The 21,737-nt window shown below is 41.5% G+C and overlaps 1 protein-coding gene across 3 annotated transcripts in view; it reads left to right on the top strand.

Annotated features, from left to right (window-relative positions):
* LOC132403878 (glycogen [starch] synthase, liver-like) overlaps positions 1 to 21,737 on the top strand; it is an 80,796-nt gene that overhangs the window by 43,070 nt on the left and 15,989 nt on the right. For 2 of the 3 annotated variants that reach the window (XM_059987652.1, XM_059987654.1), the window contains exons 8-12: positions 2,629 to 2,735; positions 3,964 to 4,023; positions 7,645 to 7,723; positions 9,258 to 9,371; positions 19,272 to 19,398. In XM_059987652.1, coding sequence (XP_059843635.1) covers positions 2,629 to 2,735; positions 3,964 to 4,023; positions 7,645 to 7,723; positions 9,258 to 9,371; positions 19,272 to 19,398 — 487 coding nt within the window. The remainder of the gene's footprint in view (positions 1 to 2,628; positions 2,736 to 3,963; positions 4,024 to 7,644; positions 7,724 to 9,257; positions 9,372 to 19,271; positions 19,399 to 21,737) is intronic. The other variant, XM_059987653.1, reaches the window with a different exon arrangement.

Below are 21,737 nucleotides of genomic sequence, written 5' to 3'. Positions count from 1 at the left end.
TGTTCCATTATCTAATAATTATTTTTCTGTCACCTTCATTCCTTTAGATCTGTTACTCTATACTGGCTTCAGAGCAGTTCCTATCTTAAGGAAATCTCTTTGATACTAAATGACACTAACTTGTGTTGTCAGTCAACCAAACCTTTGGTATTTATTCCATAAAACCAGAAGACACAAGAACAGAGTTAGGCCATTTGGTCCATTGTGTCTGCTCCACCAGTCCATCATGGCTGAACTTATTATCCCTCTCAACCCCATTCTCCTGCCGCCTTCCTGTAGCCTTTCACATTCTGACTAATCGAGAGCCTATCAAACACGAGGAAATCTGCAGATGCTGGAAATTCAAACAACAACACAAATGTTGGTGGAACAGAGCAGGCCAGGCAGCTTCTATAGGAGAAACATTGTGGACGTTTCGGGCCGAGACCCTTTGTCCTGACGAAGGGTCTCGGCCCGAAACATCGACAGTGCTTCTCTTATAGATGCTGCCTGGCCTGCTGTGTTCCACCAGCATTTTGTGTGTGTTGTTGAGAGCCTATCAAACACCACTTTAAGTATACCCAATGATTTGGCCGCCTCTGTCATCTGTGGCAACAAATTCCACAGCTTCACCACCCTCTGACTAATAAAAGCGGCTAATGTCTGTGTATATTTTAAATCTGTATCTTAATCTAGCAAATGGTAGAAGTGTTATTACTTAGTGGTTGGAGCAAATAATATTTGATTTCAGAGGAAGTCTGATAAAGCAGGAAATACAGTGATAATGTGTAGATAGGGAGAATGGCAGAAATAGAAAGGAGCTGTTAATGGATTAATAAAGTGAAGATTGAAATTGAGTTGGAGAATGAATGCCAACTATTCTGACTATTTGCATATTTCTCTGTTAATTTAGTTTAAGAAAAATGAGATTATCCTATTTTAAATACCTGAATGCAATACAAAGTATATCATTGGATTAATGAACTGAAGGAGAAAAAAATGATGGGGGTGGCAGGGGTTGGAGGGCAGGGGAAATGCCTTTACTTTTGGTGCTGAAGGAGGATCTTTGACCCGAAACATTTAACTGTTTTCCTTTCCACAGATATTGCTCAACCCTGCTGAATTTTTCCTGCATCTTGTATTTTTATTTCAGTTTGCAAGCATCTGCACATTCATATTTTCTTTTCAAAGAAATTTAGTTAGGTTTCTGCTCAAGGGTCATTTCAAGGTGTCAGGGGGTCAGTTGCACATGTGATGTCCTTTCACCTGGATCTGTAGCAATACAGAGTTCTACAAAAGCTGTCAATATTGTGCTACAATGGACCACATCGAGATAACTGAAAGGCAACATTGGGTGTTTCAGATTTAATCTGCGAAATCCTGAATTGGGTCCTTATGAATTTTGATGGAGCCAGTCATTTAATGAGCTATAAAAAACACAGTGGTCACTTTATTAGGTATACCTTGTTAGGCAAATAACTTGTAGAGCACCATTCATACAGGTGTAGTTCAAAGTGCTTTATGATGGGATAAAGTGCAAGCATGAAAATAAAATAAAAATGAAAAGAAAAAAACAAAAAAATATTAGTTAAAAGGATAGTTAAGTTTTTTTTTGCTGACATTTAAGTGTCAACTGCATCCCTTTTAGCTTTGGGTATTGAATTCCACAGTTTACCAGCATGATTCAAAAACAATCCGACCTGCTGGTTAATCTGAGTGAGCTTCTTTAAATTTAAGAGACCAGTAGAAGACCTGAGAGCTCGAGCAGGATTATAAATCAAAAATAATTCTGTGATATATTCCAGTCGTAGTCCTAGAATTTTCACGCACAGTAGTCTTTAGAGTTTAGAGAATGGTTTGAGAAACAAACATTAAGTGGCAGTTTAGTGGTCCAAAACGTCTTATTGATGAAAGACAAATTCTGCAAATGCTGGAAGTCCAAAGCAACAACAACCAAATGCTGGAGGAAATCAGAGCAGTCCTAAGACAGTCCTGAGAAGGGTCTCTGCCAAAACGTTGATGGTTAAGCATTTCCATAGATGCTGCCTGACCTGCTGAATACCACAGCTTTTTGTGTGTTGCTTTGTTAATGAGCGATCTGAGAAGAATGGCCAGACTGAATCATGCTGACAGGAAGGCAACAGTAAGTCAATTCACCACACATTGTGACAACACTGTGCAGAGGAGCATCCCACAACGTGTTGAGCCTTGAAGTGGGCTGCAGCGTGAGAACACCACAAACACACACTCAGTGGACTCTTTAGGTACAGGAGCCCAATCAATGTTAATACAACTAGGAATCAATGTCTGATTAAACTTGGAGTTCCTTTCGCTAGCCCGTTTGGTGCTCAGCTGTCAGTGTTCAATGAATAGTTCCATTCATTCATAAAATCTTGGGCTACTACAAGAATCCTAATTTTATGAAATCTGACCCAGGACAGCTTAGTGCTTGTTCAATGCACTGTAGTTGCTGTCCCTGTAGAAACACTGGGCAGTGCTGTTAATGGAAAGCATGACACTATACAGTTTTCAAACATAGCCAATTAATGGCTCATAGTAGATAGTGAAGCATGCTCTGGAGATCCTTCCCTATGCAGGGCGTAACAGGAGTTGTTCTGTTTACATGTGACATATCTTTTCTCTTATTAGGTTCAGAAATGTGATGTAACGGTTGTGGTATTTTTCATAATGCCCGCCAAAACTCACAACTTTAATATCGAAACCTTGAAGGGGCAGGCAGTCAGGAAACAGCTATGGTAATATAATCTTTTTTTAAACACTTTTTAAGTGATCATTAATGCGTTTATATAGTTAAACTTGTGGCTCCAGAATGAGTTAAATTTCTCCAGATTCTCATGTTTTGACCATTGATTTTTAGTCTTACTGAAACAATTTATAAATAAGACTTTACACAGAGCTTTGTTCAGACTTACTGGATTGGAAACTTACTGTTAAATCGAGGGCAAACTAAATCCTCTTCTGCAAGTGAGAGGCAAGCAATGACCATCAGATAGCTGCCATGAGGAAATGGAGGAGGGTTAAGGTTAACAAATGCCTCTTTGCTATAGCTGGAAGAGTACTGAAGTTTCTCGTTTTATCACATCATTGAATGCTTGATGACATTACTGGACATTTTTGAGCAAAGTTTCACATTTTTGAAATGGGAGCGGGGAAAGCTGTTCCGTGAAGTACAGCCCACCTGGTTATATTCTCCAATGCACCACTGATAATACAAGGAAATATACCCTTGGTGTAGTTCACTGCCAGTAAAACCTGAACTGTAAGCATAACAACTCTTGGCTATAAACTTGCAGATGCAGCACCTGTGCCCTGACCAGTCCTGATTATCCAAAAAAATTAATATGTTAATTATCACAAGGGGGCTTGCATCAATTTCCATATTTTCCTATTTTACAGCTGACTAATCAGAATCTCACTGTGACCAAATGGCTGCCTTTACACACTCTCATTAACTCTGAGCACTTAGTACTGCAGTTCCCATTTGTAACGAGGGATAAACTCACCAGACTGATGATTTAAGTTACAAGTGAGGAACTGACTAAAAGTAAAAAGAAACACATTTTGCGAGGATGCTTCCCTTGTGTGAATTTAGATGTGAAGGCTGATGTCAGGTGTTCATAGTGACAAGTTATTTTTGGTCTCTGAATTCCTTCCCTGGCCCAGTATCAAACCTAATGAGTCTGTACATTTGACTCTTGTGTAAAGCCTTAGAGAAAGATTTGCACTGGATTTGTCCACATCCAGAGTTTTATTCAGTACTGGAGGGAAAGATGATTTTAACTGGTATGACTCCTATAAATATCCTGGCTGTGAAGTGAATCCCAAAATGGCATGAGGAAGGATTAGACAGAGAATGTTGGTACTGAGTATTTTTGTGCCCTAGATGTAACTGTTGTTTGCTAAGTGTGTTTATACAGAATACCAGTGTGCCATATAATGCTTTTGTATGTTTGTTGTTCACAGGGATACTGCCCATTTAGTCAAGGAGAAATTCGGAAAGAGACTCTATGAAGCATTGTTAAAGTAAGTTACACAGGTCCTTCATAAAATTACAATGGAAAACAGATGTGTTTGTTAGTAATAGTATTTGATTGTTAGTGTTTTAAAACTTAGTCATACGGCATGGAAAGGAGTTATTTGGACTAACTTACCTATGTTGACGAAGTTGTTAACTACACTAGCCTGTTTGAATCAGCTTCAGATGATACTCCTTTGGACATGAAATAAACAGAATATATCTGTGAGGCAGCACTAAGATATTCTGCATGAACACATACTGATTATCTTTACTTGCATCTGTGCTGTCATCAAACTTGTACTGGCTTTCACCACACACACCCGTTTGCATTAATCATAATATAAGCATAATCTTAGAACAGTAAATACTGATTTGCTTAGTGTTTATAGAGCCAGGCACATATGATCTGACCATTTGCTCTTGTGCAGCAAAATCCTGTAATAGTTTGCTGACAGGGATACACCAGGCTAGGACTATGAAACACTTCAAAACACTTATAAAAGCCTTCTTTTTAAATTTGGTCTACTTGTGGGATTACTTAATGCCTTTTGATGTTGATTACATTTATATCATTTGATATATTCAATCACGCTCTATTCTATGTAATGATTGTCTTTTCTTATTTTTAATTTTGTTTTGTATTTAAACGACTGTATTGATTTACCTTTAAATCTGTCAAGCACTGAGCCTGCATTTTAATGTTGTTACCATTAACCAATAGGAGTTTCTATTAGGCTTCAGTAACCCTGATTCGTAGCTCGCAGTGCCTTTTGCACATTGTTCTCCCTGTGATACGTTGTGTTCCACCAAGGGCTCTGGTTCCTCCCACATCCAAAGTTGCTCTAAGTTGCCTCTAGTGCAGTGGTTGGTGGTTGTGAGTATAATGTTAATGAGTATATGATGACAATAGTTTACAGGGAAATAATTGGGAATTAAAGGATTACTCAGAGTCATCTTAAATTCAATGGCCCAACTGTCATTAGCAAATGAGAAATAGCAGCAAAATTATAGTTTATACTTATTTAACACTTATTGAAGCTTCATAGTAGTCCTGTCAAACAGAATTTGATGTGGAGCGTCAGTGTAATGAGATTTTAGTTCAGGTGATTAAAAAGTCTTGGTAAAAGTAATAGATTCCAGGGAACCTACTGAGCATGGAGAAGCAGAGGTTCACAAGGCCCTCAACAGCTGAAAGTGAGGAGGAAGCAGTAAAATTTGGGCATGATCAAGAGGATAGATTGAGCAGAAGGGAGGGTGGATGGTAGAGATGCTGAAGGCTAAGGTGTCAAAGTATGTACTGTGGTTTTCAGTTAATTGGGCCATTGGTTAATCAGGGCAGCCACTTATTTGGGAGAACTCTTAATGAACAAAATCTAATTGAGGAATTTTGGACACTATGCTGCTTAATTGGGACAGGGGACTTGCAGAACAGTTTCTAATTAACATCAATCATGTGCACTTATGTGACTTTTGGACTTCACCCAGTGCTTAGAACAAACAGCTTTTTAAGTAACATCACTGGCATGTTTGTATTCAAAAAGCAGTGTTTCTTTTGTCACTGATAGTTGGTGAGAAATTAGTAAGACAATTTTGTTCACTGTAGTTTCATGCATTCAGACTTGGCAGAAACAGCTGGGAGTGAAAATGAAACTTTCACTACTTCAAATTAAGATCTACAAAGATTTTGAAGGCATCAACAATCATCTTGAATGTTACAATGAAAATGAAGATTTGGAGGATGCAGTCATTGAAAACATTGTATGAAGGCAGTCCATTTTCTGCACTAAGTGACTAAAAAAGAACAAAATTAGCACAGTCAAAAGAACATGGCAGCGTACACTGGATGAATTCCTCTGACTATCTGATAGCTTTTGGGAGCTAATACAGTATTGCAATATTGTATTGATAGTGTTCTAATTTGTTCTGTATTTAATACATAATTTGTTACTCAGTTAAACAGTAGTTTCTCTTTTTTATACCTTAACTATTTCCATGAAACTTTGGCTATTATGGGGCAGCTGCTTAATTGGGCCAATAGGGTACAGGTCACAATGTGTCCTTATTAACTGGCATCCACTGTATACGTTAACGTTTGCCACCTTGAAATTCATTTTCTTGCAGGCATTTACAGAACATTAAAGAAATACAATTGAATTTCAATAGAAAATGCAACAGAAATATAAACACCCTACCAGGGGTTGTGGTGGAGGTATAGACATTTAGGGATATTTAAGAAGCTCTTAGTTAAGCACATGGATGTTAAAAAATGGAGGGCTATGTAGGTGGGAAGAATTAGATTGATCTTGGAGTAAGTTAAAAGGTCAGCACAACATCATGGACCAAAGGTACTGTGTTGTACTGTTACGTTCTTTGTTTTTATTTATGAAAAACTATATGCAAAGTCTACAAACAACCAATGCATAAAAGATGACAAATTGTGAAAAGAAAATTGTTAAAAACTGTATTAAGATCATGAGTTATTGAGTCCTTGAAACTGAGACTGTAAGCTGTGGAACCAGTTCAGAGTTGAGATGGGTGAAGTTGTCCACGACAGTTCAGGAGCCTGATGGTTGTACGGTAATGAATGCTCCTGAACCTGGTGGTGGAGGATCAAAGGCTCTGTACCTCCAGTCCGAAGGTGTGAATTGGATGGTGGGAGTCCTTGATGGGTGCTGCTTTCTTGTGGCAGCACTCCATGTAAATATGCTCAATGGTGATGGTCTGGGATATTTCCTCACTTTTCGGTTCCTGGGCATTGGTGTTTCCATACCAGGTGGTGCTGCATTTGAGATGATTGGGGCATTAAAGTCCATTTGGGCTTCCTCCAACCTGATGGCATGAACATTGATTTCTCTAATTTCCAGTGTTTTCTCCCCCACCCCCTTGCCCTTCTGTCTTTTTCCATTCCCCATTTCTGTTTCCTCTTTTCCTCACATCACCTCACTTTGGTGTCCCTCCTCCTTCCCTTTCTCCCATGGTCCACTGTTCTCTCCTTTCAGATTCATTTGGCCTTTTACCTCTTCCACCTATCATTTCCCAGCTTCTTCATTCCCCCTTCCCCCTCACCTGATCTCACCTATCACCTGCCAGCTTGTATTCCTCCTTTCTTCCTTCTCCTTGCCCCCTCCACACTTGTTCTGCTTCTTCCCCCTTCCTTTCCAGTCCTGATGAAGGGTCTCTACTTAAAACGTTGACTTTATTCCTCTGCTGAGTTCCTCCAGCACTTGTATTTCTAAATAAAATAATTTCTAAAATATTCAGATTTATTTGGAGAGGCCCTTCCGGCCCTACAAGTCACGCTGCCCATTGATTTAACCCTAGCCTAATTATGGAAAAAATTTATAATGGCCAATTAACCTACTGAACTTTGTGTCTTTAGACTGTGGGAGGAAACCTACGCGCACACTGGAAGAAACGTACAGACTTGCTTACAGAGGACGCTGGAATTGAACTATGAATTCAAACATCCTGATCTGTTATTGTGTTTTGCTTTGTGTTACCCTACCGTACATTTTCAATTTCAAAGAGACTAAATTAAAATGAATGGATATTAAGTAGACTAGGCCAACTGCAACAAAATTGTTCTGATCTATCCTGTTAATACCACACCTGTGTTGTGTTTACAGAGGGGAAACTCCAGACATGACCAAGTTCCTCGATCGGGATGACATGACTATAATGAAAAGAGCCATTTATGCAACGCAGGTATGCCTGGGAGTAGAACCATTGTTTCAGCAGGGTGGGTAGGTACTGAAAACTATATTTTCCCATGGTTGAGAAACTGTATAAATTCATGTAAATTGCATAAAAATTCATTGATTCTGAAATCTTTACTTTTTATCTTCTGATTGAATCCTCCGGAGGGACTGGTAAGGATTTTTCGTGAATTTGATGTCAGAGGATTTCCATTGCAATGATATTGAATGAAAGTGCATGTATTTCTCATAATATTTAGATGTTAATGTCTTGGGTGGTTTTAAAATATTGTTGACACTGGATTTGGCAATGGTTATCTTTGGATGTGATTTGGGCCATGATTTTGAACAGTCAATCTTGCATATTTTAAAGACTTGCTAACTTTGTGCCAATTGCCTCCTGATTTTTAATTCTGATTAAAGCCACTCTTTCTATCCCCTCAAAGCTGTTCTCCCATTTTGCACATGTCATGCTAGAGGAGCTCAGCAAGTTGAGCAGCACCAATGGAGGGAAATTTTGGGAGGTCTGAAATGTTGACAGTTATTTCCCTCCATCGATGCTGCCCGACCTGCTGAGCTCCTCCAGCATTTTGTAGGTGTTGCTCAAGATATCCAGTACCTGTAGAATTTATTGTCTCCCTATTTTTTTTAAAGATCATTGCTTTATTGGTTCGTAAACGCTCTACCCATCTTTGATCCCTATCCCACTAGTACCATTACTGACCTCTGCCTTGAGTTTCAACTACATGGGGGAAATTTTTTCCAAAAAAGGAAGAAATACAATATGTAAGCTAATTTGTGCTGGGGTGGTACTGTAGCACAGCAGTTAACGTAATGCTATTACTGTACCACTGACGCATGTTCAATTCCACACCATCTGTAAGGAGTTTATAAGCTCTCCCTGTGTCTGTGTGGGTTTCCTCCCACATTCCAAAGATGTACAGGTTCATAGTTTAATTGGGCAGATGGGTGTAATTGGTCAATCGGAAGTCTGGGTGTCAAAGCCCAATGGCTAAAACCTAGAGAGGGGCATTGGGAGCCAAGTTCTGGAGTTGAAGTGTCCGTGTGTGCGTGGGAGGGAGGAAAGAGGATTGTTTTTGCTGCTGTTTTGTTAGTGTTCTGTGTTGTTCTGCCATGTGACTGCTATGCTGCCGCAGGAATGTATGGCAATGCTGCTGGGGTGTGTTGGTTGTTAACACAAGTCGTCTGTTTTAGTGTATTTAGGCTAAATAAATGTGAATCTGAATCTAACTGGAGGGCCATGGGCTCATTGGGCCAGAACCCCTGATATTCTGTATCTAAATCTATTTTTGCAGTACTTTGATCTTAATTTGTTTTTTTTTGCTTCAATACAGAAGGGTTATCTTGCTAAAAATTTTTTGTATTGGATGATACCACAGACTTTGTTCCTTTATCAACGAGTCAATTCCATTCATGACCTCAACTGTGAATTTAAAGTTTACCAGTTTTATTGCATGAGGCTAAGTTGTATTTGCTGTTACTGCACGTACTGATTTTTGGAGCTTTTTCCTACCTAACTTCAGCGTCACACATTGCCTCCAGTGACCACCCACAACATGCTCGACGATGACAAGGACCCCATTCTCAACACCATCCGACGAATCGGACTATTCAACAACCGGGCTGACAGGGTCAAGGTTTGTCATTGAGCTGCTGTCCATGAGTGAGGGAAGCATTGCCTTCAGCTCCAGGCTGACTGGCTGCACATTCGGCTGTACATTCTTCTGCTGTCTGTGTTCAGAATACATTGTCATTAAACAATTAAAGATCTTGAGGGCACAGTATTAAGACAATCGGGGATCTAAGGGGGCAACTTCATGACGCAGTGTGGTGTGTGTATATATAGAATGAGCTGCCTGAGAAGTGGTAGGTACAGTAATGGCATTTGAGCAACACATGGATAGGGAAGCTTTAGGTGGATATGACCCTCAGCATGGACAAGTTGGGCTGAAAGGCCAGTTGTTGAGTGTAGTCGAGTCACTATATGGTTAGTGTAGATGCCCATAGGGTTTTTATGGAAAGATACAGAAATAGATTGCCAGGCCTTATTTCCACGCAGGTACTGGTGCTGCCCAGGTCAGGACCTGACCGGATTTGAACTCAGGACCATCTGCCTCAAAGTCCAGTGCTGATGTCACTGCACCGCTGGTCGGCCCACATTATAACATTCAAGAGAGAGTTAGATAGAGCTCTTATAGATAGCTGGGTCAAGGGATATGGGGAGAGGGCAGGAACAGGGTACTGATTGTGTATGATCAGCCATGATCACAGTGAATGGCGGTGCTGGCTAGAAGGGCCAAATGGCCTACTCCAGCACCTACTGTCTATTGTCTATTACCCGAAGGTGTAAAATGAACTGCTTTCTTGGCAAATCCAAAACTCTGCAATATTATGACTGCCACTGTTTTGGAAAGAGGATTTACTTAATGAATCACTGATGTGATTTTATTTCAATAGTAATAAATTGGTATGCTGGCCTTTATAAATCAGAGCATTGAGTATAGGAGTTGGGATGTAATGTTGAAATTGTACAAGGCATTGGTGAGGCCGAATTTGGATTATTGTGTACAGTTCTAATCACCAAATTATAGGAAAGATGTCAACAAAGTAGAGAGAGTACAGAGAAGATTTACTAGAATATTACCTGGGTTTCAGCACCTAAGTTACAGTGAAAGGTTGAACAAGTTAGGTCTTCATTCTTTGGAGTGTAGAAGGTTGAGGGGGGACTTGATAGAGGTATTTAAAATTATGAGGGGGATAGATAGAGTTGACGTGGATAGGCTTTTTCCATTGAGAGTAGGGGAGATTCAAACAAGAGGACATGAGTTGAGAGTTAGGGGGCAAAAGTTTAGGGGCAACATGAGGGGCAACTACTTTACTTAGAGTGGTAGCTGTGTGGAACGAGCTTCCAGTAGAAGTGGTAGAGACAGGTTCGATATTGTCATTGAAAGTAAAATTGAATAGGTATATGGACAGGAAAGGAATGGAGGGTTATAAACTGAGTGCAGGTAGGTGGGACTAGGTGAGAGTAAGTAAGTATGGACTAGAAGGGCCGAGATGGCCTGTTTACATGCTGTAATTTTTATATGTTTATATGGTTATATAGAAGATTTAATCCCATAATTTTGATCTGCTCACCTACTGCCATTACCTATCATTGGTTTCTGTGTCATATTTAAATGAACATTATCCCCAAGTGTTGCTGATTGAGGCAGGAATCATTGGAGCAAAGCAGACCAGACGCAGCTGCAACGTACAGTGATATGAAAACTGGTCTGCAAAGTGCCTAATGAGGTGGAGGGAATGCATTTCTAAAGATTAAATTAAAGATAAACTGAACTGCATCTTAATGAGGTGAAATGTGGGTATTGTTTAGACTGGTGAAAATAAGCATTACTTTAACGAGTACAGATGGCTGAAGCGTTGGCTTCCCCCTTCTAATAGTTTTCTGGATGGCAGGTGTAATTAAATACTGTGATCTATCATTCAGAATTTGGTGAAGCATTAAGGGATAAAAGGTTTGTGGTATTGATTACCCTCTCTGAGAAAATCGTGCAGTACAACTTGTGGTGGTGGGGGGGGGGGGGGCGGGGACTGTTTCATTGTATTTTTGTTTAGCAAAATCTACTAAACTTGTCTCAAGTCTCAACCTCAAGTGGAAAAGGCTACGTATATTTACCCTGTCCATAGCCTTCATAATGTTGTATGCCTCTATCATATCTCCTTTCGTACTCTGCTGCTCCAGGGAATAAAGTTCTAATCTATTTCCTCTCAGTCTCTCTTTAACTCTGTTTAGATGCACCCTATTTCATAGTATTTGCTGCTCCTTAATCTTCAATTGCTAGCACACCCCAGAATCCCAGTTGTGACCATTAAGGATGAATACAAGGATGATTCAGGGAAAGAAAGGGTTATGAAGAATGTTTGATAGCTCTAGGTCTGTACTCACTAAAATTTAGAAGGATGAGTGGGGGATCTCATTGAACCCTTTTGAATGTTGAAAGACCTAGACAGAGTAGATGTGGAAAGGATGTATTCCGTGATGGGGGGAGTCTAGGACAAGAGGGCACAGTCTCAGGATAGAGGGATGTCCATTTAAAACAGATGCGGCAAAATTTCTTTAGCCAGAGTGTGGTGAATGTATGGAATTTATTACCACAGGCAGCTGTGGTGGCCAGGTTGTTGGCTGTATTTAAGGCAGAGCTTGATAGGTTCTTGATTAGACGCAAAATCAAAGGTTACAGGGAGAAGACTGCGGGGTGGAGCTGAGGAGGGAAAAAAGAATTGGCTGTGATTGAATGGTAGAGCAGATTTGATGGACTGAGTGGCCTAGTTCTGCTCATATGTCTCACAATCTATTATGATCTATTCAATATTTTCCTATAACTCAAGTCCTTAAATTCTGGCGACATCCTCAAATTTTCTTACATTTTCAATTTTGTTTGTACAGCCAAAAGAAACACTGTTCTGTGCAAAACACAGAACCAGTCTCGCATGGCACATACAATTATGGTAGCAGAAAATCATTGTTACTTAAAATTAATATTGGGGAAAAAAATAACATTCTAGCCCATGTCCCTGAGTGTCATGGTCTGTAGATTGATGGTGTATGGATGTGGTCCCAGAGCCATGTTTCTGCAAAAACTGTCTGCAGCAGTTCCTCATCTCACACAGTGCAGTTGCAATCGAACAAAATCCAGCTTGTCTCCCACCAAGTGAACACTTTTGGGCAGCACCGACAGATGTGGCCAGCATCCAACACAGTGCTGGGCAGCAGTGATGCCGCCATCTTTGGCGGCCGCTCTGGGTAACTCCGAGATATGAGTAAGGTCTGGTCCATGCAACAGCAGACGCCATGTAACTCCCCTGCTACTGGTCTCACCCAGCAACCAGTGGGTCGAATTTGCAGTATTCTACGTTACCAGTGTCCAACAGGGCCTTGCGATGACAACAAAAATATTCGACATACCCCTCCCCTCACCTCACCATCCATTGAATTGTGCACTGCCTCCACACACCGCTGATGCCTTCTCAGACTGCAACATGCAACACCCAGCTCCATCACTATCGAGCAACTCGCTGATGGGCTGGAGCCGCAGTACCTGATGTCCTTGATAACCAGCAGCATCTTGCGATTGTGAAGAAGGGAATCACCTTTTTGTTGGACCCAGAGAGGCTGCTGTGTCTGAATGCATTGCCATCTTACTGGATTTTAAGCCCGCACTGATCCCTGTGGCACATCATTAGTCACATGCTCCTAGTCAGAGAGAGAACCATCTGCTACCACCCTTTCTTCTCCTGCTAAGCCAATGCTGAATCCAATTTACTACTTCAAAGGTTTCAATAGGTACATTTAGTGTCAGATAAATGTATACAATATACATCCTGAAATGCTTTTTCTTCGCAACCATCCAGGAAAACGGAGAAGTGCCCCCCAAAGAATGAATGACAGTTAAATGTTAGAACCCCAAAGTCCCCCCCAGCTCCCCTCCCTTCCACGTGTAAGTGGCAGCGAGCAACAGTCCTCCCCATCCTCCCCCCACCGGCCAAAAAAAGCATCGGCACCCACCACTGAGCACTCCAGCATGAGCAAAGCCACAGCAAAGACAGACTTGCAGTACTCCAAAGACTACTTGTTCGCCCAATATTCGACATACCACAGGCTGTCTCTCCCTCTAAGGGAGAAAGAGGTGTCTCCATTTCACAGTGAGATGAGAGACAAAACAAACAACTCGCTGGCTTACAATGTTAAAAGTCTGTTGTGTGGCCTTTCTTTTATTAAGCTCTGTGCCCAAAGATCTGGTCTCTGGTCATATAACCTTAGATCTTCCATCTCCCACAACACACCGACCTCCAATTTTCACCCCCGTCTCCAGAGCCATGATATCTTGGCCCTCTGAAGACAAGCAAAGCTCTTGGGCTGAGCCCTTGGTGTGCTGAATAATGGCCATTCGTGAAACCCTGAGAGTGAGTCCCATTCCCATAAAGAACCACAGTCAATGTGTAACTCCAGGTCAAGGTCTTAAAAGGAACCTGAAAGGGAAAAGCAGAGATATTAGAGATTGACATAGACCTGTTTCCGAAGATGCAAGCAAAGGAGTCGCTGTTAGGCGCCATTGACCCTTCGAAGCTCCTCCCCTCCAAAGCTCATCCTCAATGTGAACAGACTTGAGTTTCTGACCAGTCTTCTATGTAGGAACGTCAAAGGCCTTGCTGAAGTCTATGTGGACAATATCAACCTTCACTGATCTACTCAGAAAAGTTTAGACATGACCTGCGGACACAAGGGTATGTTGACTATTCTTAATTGGGCCCTGTCAATACAATACTATACAATATTCTGTCCCTTAGAATACCTTCTAGTCATTTACCCACTGCCAATGTTTGGCTCACTGGCCTAGAATTTTCTAGCTTATGTTAGAGCCTTTCTTGAACATTTGCTATCCTGCAGTTTTCTTGTACCATGCCTAAGAAAGATTCAAGCAACTCTGCCTGAGCCTCTGCAATTTCTGCACTAGACTCCTGCAAGGTTTGAGAGGACATCTTGTCAGGCCCTGGTGATTTATCCATCCTAACATGCCTCAAGACAGCAGATCAAGTCAATGACCTCACTACTCTTTTTGCCTCAGTTCTATGGACCCTGTGTCTGTCTCCCAAGTAAATACAGGTGCAAAAATTCATTTAAGATCTCCTTTATCTTTCACTCATCTCACTAATCTTCAAGAGGAACAATATTGTCTGTTGCTATCCTTTTGATATATCTATAGAAGCTTTTGATATTCTCTTTCACCTTGTTTGCTGGAGCAACTTCATGTCCTCTTTCCTTGCTCCTGATTTCTCTCTTAACCGTTCTCATGCATTCCTTAGGCTCCAATAACTCGTTTGTTCCTTGTTGCCTCTACCTGATGTGATTCTCATCTGTAGCTAGGCCTCAATATCTCTCAAAAACCATAGTTGCCTAAACCTGTTAGCCTTGTCTTTTATTCTATCAGGAACACACAATCTCTGTACTCTCAATATTTCACTATTGAGGCTCTTCTACTTACCAAGCATTCTGTAACCAGAAAACAAACTGTTCCAATCTACACCTGTCAGATCTCTTCTGATGCTATCAAATCTGGTCTTTCTCCAGTTCAGAATCTCAACCCAAGCTTCAGTCCTATCCTTCTCCGTAATTATCTTGAAACTAGTAGAATTATGATCATTAGGTACAAAATGTTCCCCTACACACACAATTCTGTCACATGCCCTGTCTCATTCCTTAAGAGGAGATTCAGTGTTGTGCTGTCTGTTAAAGATTATTGCCAATAATTAAAATAAATGGGCCCAGAATACACAGACTCGTACAACTCAAACTTATTTTTATTTTACTTGTGCACCAGGAGAACAGCATTGGTCTCTGTCACCCACGCCACACTGTTCTGAAGTTTTTATACAGAATCAACTTGCCAATTATGGATACTGATCATTGTTATTTGTATATGTCTGATTTCCTTACTTGCAAGATCAATCAATGTTCACAGTAGAGGTTTTAAAAGTCAACAGGAACTATAAGCTGACAACTGATGATATTTTGAGGTTGGTAAAGCAATTGTCCCATAATTATTTGGTATATTTCTCATGATTCCATTGTTCCTCTCTTGTCTGTCTCCGGCACCCCCTACTGTTCAAAAGAAAGCTAGGTTTTTCTAGATCAGGAGTTCCCAACTTTTTTTTATGCCATGGACCAAAGCCATTAAGTACGGTGTCCTTGGACCCCAGGTTTGAACAGTTCTAGATTGATTGTACACCGCCATAGTCACTCTCGCCTATCTGTCTGCGGTAAGCAAGCTTGCCTCTAGAGGTCTCACTTGTCTGGGTTTGACTGCACACTGCCACAGTCACTCTCAGCTGGGTGTTGTCTTTCATCGTTGCCTGCAACTTCCACGTGATCTCTGCATAATGACAAAGGAAAGTTTCCTGAAGGCATTTGACATGCTCTATCCCATCCAGTCCTTTTACACCTTGGGCAATGCAATCTTTGTACAGGAAGTTCAAATCACCCACCATCACAGCCTTATTTGTCCTGCAACTGAATTCTATTCCTACACATTTGCACCTGTAAGTCCCACTGGGTGGTCTATAGTAGAAACCCATTAACATGGTCATCCCTTTCTTGTACCTCATTTCCACCCATATTGCCTCAGCAGATGAGTCCTCCATATGTCTTTGAGCCCAGTTGACATTTTTCCAGATGAATAATGCTACTCTTCCCCCCCTTAAATACCCCCAACTGTATAAAACAGCACACTGAGCTGCCAATCCTGCCCCTCCCAGCAACAATTCTCACTGATGACTACAACATCATGATTCTGCATGTTTATGCATGTTCTGCCTTGCCTTCAGTGCTCCTTGCATTGAAATGTATTCAACTTAGAACAGGGTCTCGTTGTGCTTTGGCTTTGTTTCTGACTGTGCATGTAGGATTAATATCTACTTTCCCAACAAGCACTCCACTAGCTGTACTGGCACTAGTTCTTGGTCCAACCCCCGCAACTCCAGTTTACCCCTCCGCCCCCTCCCCCCCCCCCCGAGCAGTACTACCTTTCCACAAGGATATTTGCCCCCCTCCTGTTTAGGTGCAACTGTCCCTTCTGTACTGGTCCCTCCGACCATGAAGGAAGCCCAATTATTCATAAATCTGAGGCCCTTCCTCCTGCTTGACATCTTCCTGCCTATGTCAATGTGGACCATGACATCTGGCTGCTCACCCTCCTGCTTAAGACTTCATCAGAGACATCTCTGACCCCAGTACCTGGGAGGCAACACTCCATCCAGGAGTCTTGTTTTCATCCACAGAACCTGTCTGTCACCCTAACCAGAGAATCGCCCATCGCTACTGCTCACCTCTCCTCTATACAAACTCCCACCTTCCCATCTGGGGCACAGAACTAGCCTCAGTAGCAGAGACCCACTGTGGCTTTTCTCTGCCACGTTGTTTCCCCCCAACCCCACTCACTAGCAGAATCTAAAATGATATACTTACTGAGGGGATGGCTTTAGGAGTACCCTGCAATGACTGTCTCTCACTCCTGACGGTCACCCATTTACCCACGCCTGAAATGTAAGGGTAACAACCTCCTTTAACTTGTGTCAATGAACCTGCCAAATGATCAGTATGTCATCCAGCTCTACCTCCAGTTCCCTAACAGTCTTTGAGGGGCTGCAGATGGATGCGCTCCTTGGAGATATAGTCATCAGGGATACTGGAGATCTCCTTGACTTCCCAGATCCCACAAGAAGAGCACACCTCTACCTCCTGGGTTCCATACCAACTGCTCTAATCAAAGAAAGAAAGAAAGATGTAAGAGTTTTTGAGGAAGTTAAGATCTATCTACAGTTCCCTAACAGTCTTTGAGGAGCAAGGTCTTTGACAAGATTCCACATTGGGAGGTTGGTCAGGAAGGTTCAGTCACTTAACATTCAGGATGAGGTAGTAAACTAGATTTGCAGGACAAGCCAGAGAAAGGAAGTAGATGGTTGCCTCTTTGACTGGAGGCCTGGGACTAGAGGTGTGAAACATAGATCAGTGCTGGGTCTGTTGTTGTTTCTCATCTATATCAACGATCTGGATGATGATGTGGTAAACTGCATCAGCAAATTTACAGATGACACCAAGGTTTGGAAGAGTTGTGGATGGTGAGGAAGATTATTAAAGCTTGTAGCGGAAGCTGGACCAGATGGGAAAATTGGTTGAAAAATGGTAGATGGAATTTAAATTGGATAAGTAGGAGGTGTTGCACTTTAGGATAGGACTTGCACAGTGAATGTTGGGGCATTGAGGAGTGTGGTGGAACAGAATACAGACAAAATAGGAATACAGACAAAAAAAACAGGAGCCACTTAGTAAATCTGTCTCGCTCCAAGTAGCAGCTACTGCTATCTGCAATTGAACTGGAAGTTCCAACAGATGCCTCTTTTTATTATTTAACTTTGTTATTTAATAGCTTTCTAAATCTTAGATTAGCATTGCAGAAGTCTGCTCATTCATAATATGGGGGTTTAGTAATGATCTTTCAAGAGACACAAAATTCAAGAATGGTTCCACAGACTGGAAAATTACAAATGCCACTTCACATTTTTGGAAGGGAGGGAGGAAGAAGAAAGGAAATTATAGGCCATTTAGCCTGACTTCTGTGGTTGGTTTAGTGGTGGCTGTAAACCTGTCAATCAAAATCCAGTTTATTTTCATTGACATACCAAAATTCAAAGTAAATTTATTATTAAAATACATGTCAATTTATATTAAAGTACATACAGCATTAATGGCAAGACTCTTGGCAGTGTGGCAGATCAACGGGATCTTGGGGTCTGAGTCCATAGGACACTCAAGGCTGCTGCGCTGGTTGTCTCTGTGGTTAAGAAAGCGTATGGTGCATTGGCCATCGTCAATCACGGGATTGAGTTTAGGAGCCAAGAGGTAATGCTGCAGCTATATAGGACCCTGGTCAGACCCAACTTGGAGTACTGTGCTCAGTTCTGGTTGCCTTACTACAGGAAGGATGTGGAAACCATAGAAAGGGTGCAGAGGAGATTTACAAGGATGTTGCCTGGATTGGGGAGCATGCCTTATGAGAATAGGTTGAATGAACTGGCCTTTTCTCCTTGGAGTGAAGGAGGATGAGAGGTGACCTGATAGAGGTGTATAAGATGATGAGAGGCATTGATCATGTGGATAGTCAGAGGCTTTTTCCCAGGGCTGAAATGGCTAGCACAAGAGGGCAAAGTTTTAAGGTACTTGGAAGTAGTTACAGAGGAGATGTCAGGGGTAAGTTTTGTTTTTGCACAGAGAGTGGTGAGTGCGTGGAATGGGCTGCTGGCGATGGAGGCAGTAACAATAAGGTCTTTTAAGAGACTCCTGGATGGGTACACGGAGCTTAGAAAAGTAGAGAGCTATGGGTAAACCTAGGTAGTTCTAAGGTAGGGACATGTTGGGCACAGATATGTGGGCCGAAGGGCCTGTACTGTGCTGTCAGTTTTCTGTTTCTATGTCACTATATGCAACCCTAAGATTAATTTTCTTGCTGTCATACATAATAAATTCATAAGAATAATAACCATAATGGGATCAATGAAAGGCTGCACCAATTGGGGCATTCAACCAGAGTGCAGAAGACAAGCTATGTAAATACAAAAAGAAAAAAATAATAAATGAGCAATAAATATTGAGAACATGAGATGAAGAGTCCTTGAAAGTGAGTCCATAGGTTGTGGGAACAGTTCAGTGATGGAGCAAGTGAAGTTATCCACTTTGGTTCAAGAGCCTGATGGCTGAGGGGTAATAAGTGTTCCTGAACCTGGTGGTGAGAGTCCTGAGGCTCCTGTGCCTTCCTAATGGCAGCAGTGAGAAGAGAGCATGTCCTGGGTGTGGGGTCCCTGATGACGGATGCTGCTTTCCTGCAATAATGCTTCATGTAGATGTATTCGATAATGGGGAGGGCTTTACCCCGATAGAGATTTTTTTTTAATTTGTTTTTTAATCCATTTTTATTTTCTAGGTTGTTTTTCACCCTGAGTTTCTATCATCCACAAGTCCACTTTTACCCATGGACTATGAGGAGTTTGTCCGAGGCTGTCATCTTGGAGTATTTCCATCCTATTATGAGCCTTGGGGATATACTCCTGGTAAGTGTCATCAGCTCTGTAACTAATCTGACTTTCAGACGATTGAAAAAGTTTCAACTTGTAGTGTCAGGAGAAGATCTTAGGGAATTCACCTGGAGTTGGTATGAGAGATGAAGGAAGAGAGAACTTGTGCTTAATGAAAAAAACATTGAACATAAAACTGCAGTACCGTACAGCACCTTTGGCCCACAGTGCTGTGCTGATCTTACAATCTGCTCTAAAATCAATCTGATCCTTCCCCTCATACATTGTCTTCAATTTTTTTTTTACATCATTCATGTTCCTATCTGAGAGTTTATTAAATGATTCTAAAGGCCACCACCACCACCCCCTGAAAGGGCATTCCACACACCCACTACTGTTTTTTTATCCCCTCTATAATTTCCTCTAATCACCTTAAAATCATGCCCTCTCATATTAGCCATTACTGCCCTGTGGGGGAAATATCTACACAAATGATATCTCTTATCATCTTGTACACCTCTATCAACTCACTTATCCTCCTTTGCTTCAACAGGGAAAAACCCTAGCTTTTCGGCCTATCCCTCACAAAACCAGAAGAGTTAGGCTATTGGGCCCATTGCGTCTGTTCTACCATTTCATATCTGATCCATTTCCCTCTCAGCCCCAAACTCCTGCTTTCTCCCCATCTGTTTTAAATATACCCAATGAATTGGCCTCCATAAATTCCTGTGGCAACAAATTCCACAGATTCACCACTCGCTTCTTAATGAAATTCCTCCTTACCTCTGTAATAAGTGGACGTCTCTCTATCTGAGGCTGTGTCATCTGGTCTTGGGCTGCTCCACCATAGAAAACATCCTCTGTGCATCCACTTTGAGTCCTTTTGATGTTCGATGGGTTTCAGTGAGACGCCCACCTCCCATTGGTCTGAATTCCAGTTAGTATAGACCGAAAGCCGTCAAACGCTCCTCATGTTATAAAGCTTTTGAATTCAGGAATCATTTTCGTAAACCTCCTTTGAACCCTTTCCAATGTCAGCACATCTGTAATTGGGAGCTTAACATCAAAGGACATACTTTGTATTGAAAGGCATAGGCAGTACTGTGGCTCTCATGATAAGAAATGGAATCGCATCTTTAGAAAGGGGCGACTCAGGGTCAGAGAATGTTGAATTTTTGTCGGTGGAGTTAAGGTTTAAAACAAAAGTATGGGAATCATGTATAGGCCTCCAACTAGCCAAGATGTGGGGTTGAGATTGCAAAGGGAGCTAGAAGAGGTGTGCAATAGCTTAATGACACAATTGTAATGGGGGACTAAAATATTCAAGGGGATTGGGAAAATTGGTTGGTGTTGGATCATAAAAGGGAATTTGTTGAATGCCAACAAGACAGCTTTTTAGAGCAGCTTCTGCTTGAGCTTACTCAGGGAAAGGCTAGCTTAGAAGGCCCACCAGTGCCTTTACTTCCTGAGAAAGCTGAAGAAATTTGGCCAGTCCCCTAAAACCCTCACTAATTTTTATAGATGCACCATAGAAAGCATTCTTCTAGGGTGCATCACAATCTGGTATGGAAGTTGTCCTGTCCAAGACTGGAAGAAACTGCAGAAGATAGTGAACATAGCCCAGCACATCACACAAACCAATCTTCCATCCTTGGACTCACTTTACACCACACGCTGTCAGAGCAGTGCTGCCAGGATAATCAAGGACACGACCCACCCAGCCAACACACTTTTTGTCCCTCTTCCCTCCAGGAGAAGGTTCAGGAGCATGAAGATTCGTACGGCCAGATTTGGGAACAGCTTCTTTCCAATTGTGATAAGACTGCTGAATGGATCCTGACCCAGACCTGGGTCGTACCTTCCAAATATCCGGACCTGACTGCACTACCTTACTTTCCCTTTTCTATTTTCCCTTTTTTCTATATACTATTTTTTATGTACCCTTTTCTATTTTCTAATTATGATTTATAATTTAAATTCTTATTATATTTACTTTGATCTGTACTTAAAGGAGTGCAAAGCACAGAATCACATCGCTGTGATGATTGTACGCTCTAGTATCAATTGTTTGGTGACAATAAAGTAAAGATTGGGTGTAGTGTAATAACCCAGATCTTATTAGGGAGCTTAATGTAAAGGAATCCTTAGGCAGTGATCATAATGATTGAATTTGTACTGTAATTGGAGAAGGAGAACTGTAAGTCAGATGTATTAGTATTGCATTAGAATAAAGGGAATTACAGGGGCATGAGAGAGGAGCTTGCCCAGGTGGGTTGGAGGAAGATGCTGGGGAGGATGACAGCAGAGCAGAGATGGCTGAAGTTTCTGGAAATTGTTCACAAGGCACAAGATATATACTTTACACAAAAGAACAT

Source organism: Hypanus sabinus, chromosome 13 (genome assembly GCF_030144855.1).
Source record: "Hypanus sabinus isolate sHypSab1 chromosome 13, sHypSab1.hap1, whole genome shotgun sequence".
NCBI classification, from domain to species: domain Eukaryota; kingdom Metazoa; phylum Chordata; class Chondrichthyes; order Myliobatiformes; family Dasyatidae; genus Hypanus; species Hypanus sabinus.
This window is presented reverse-complemented; position numbering and strand designations above follow the sequence as displayed.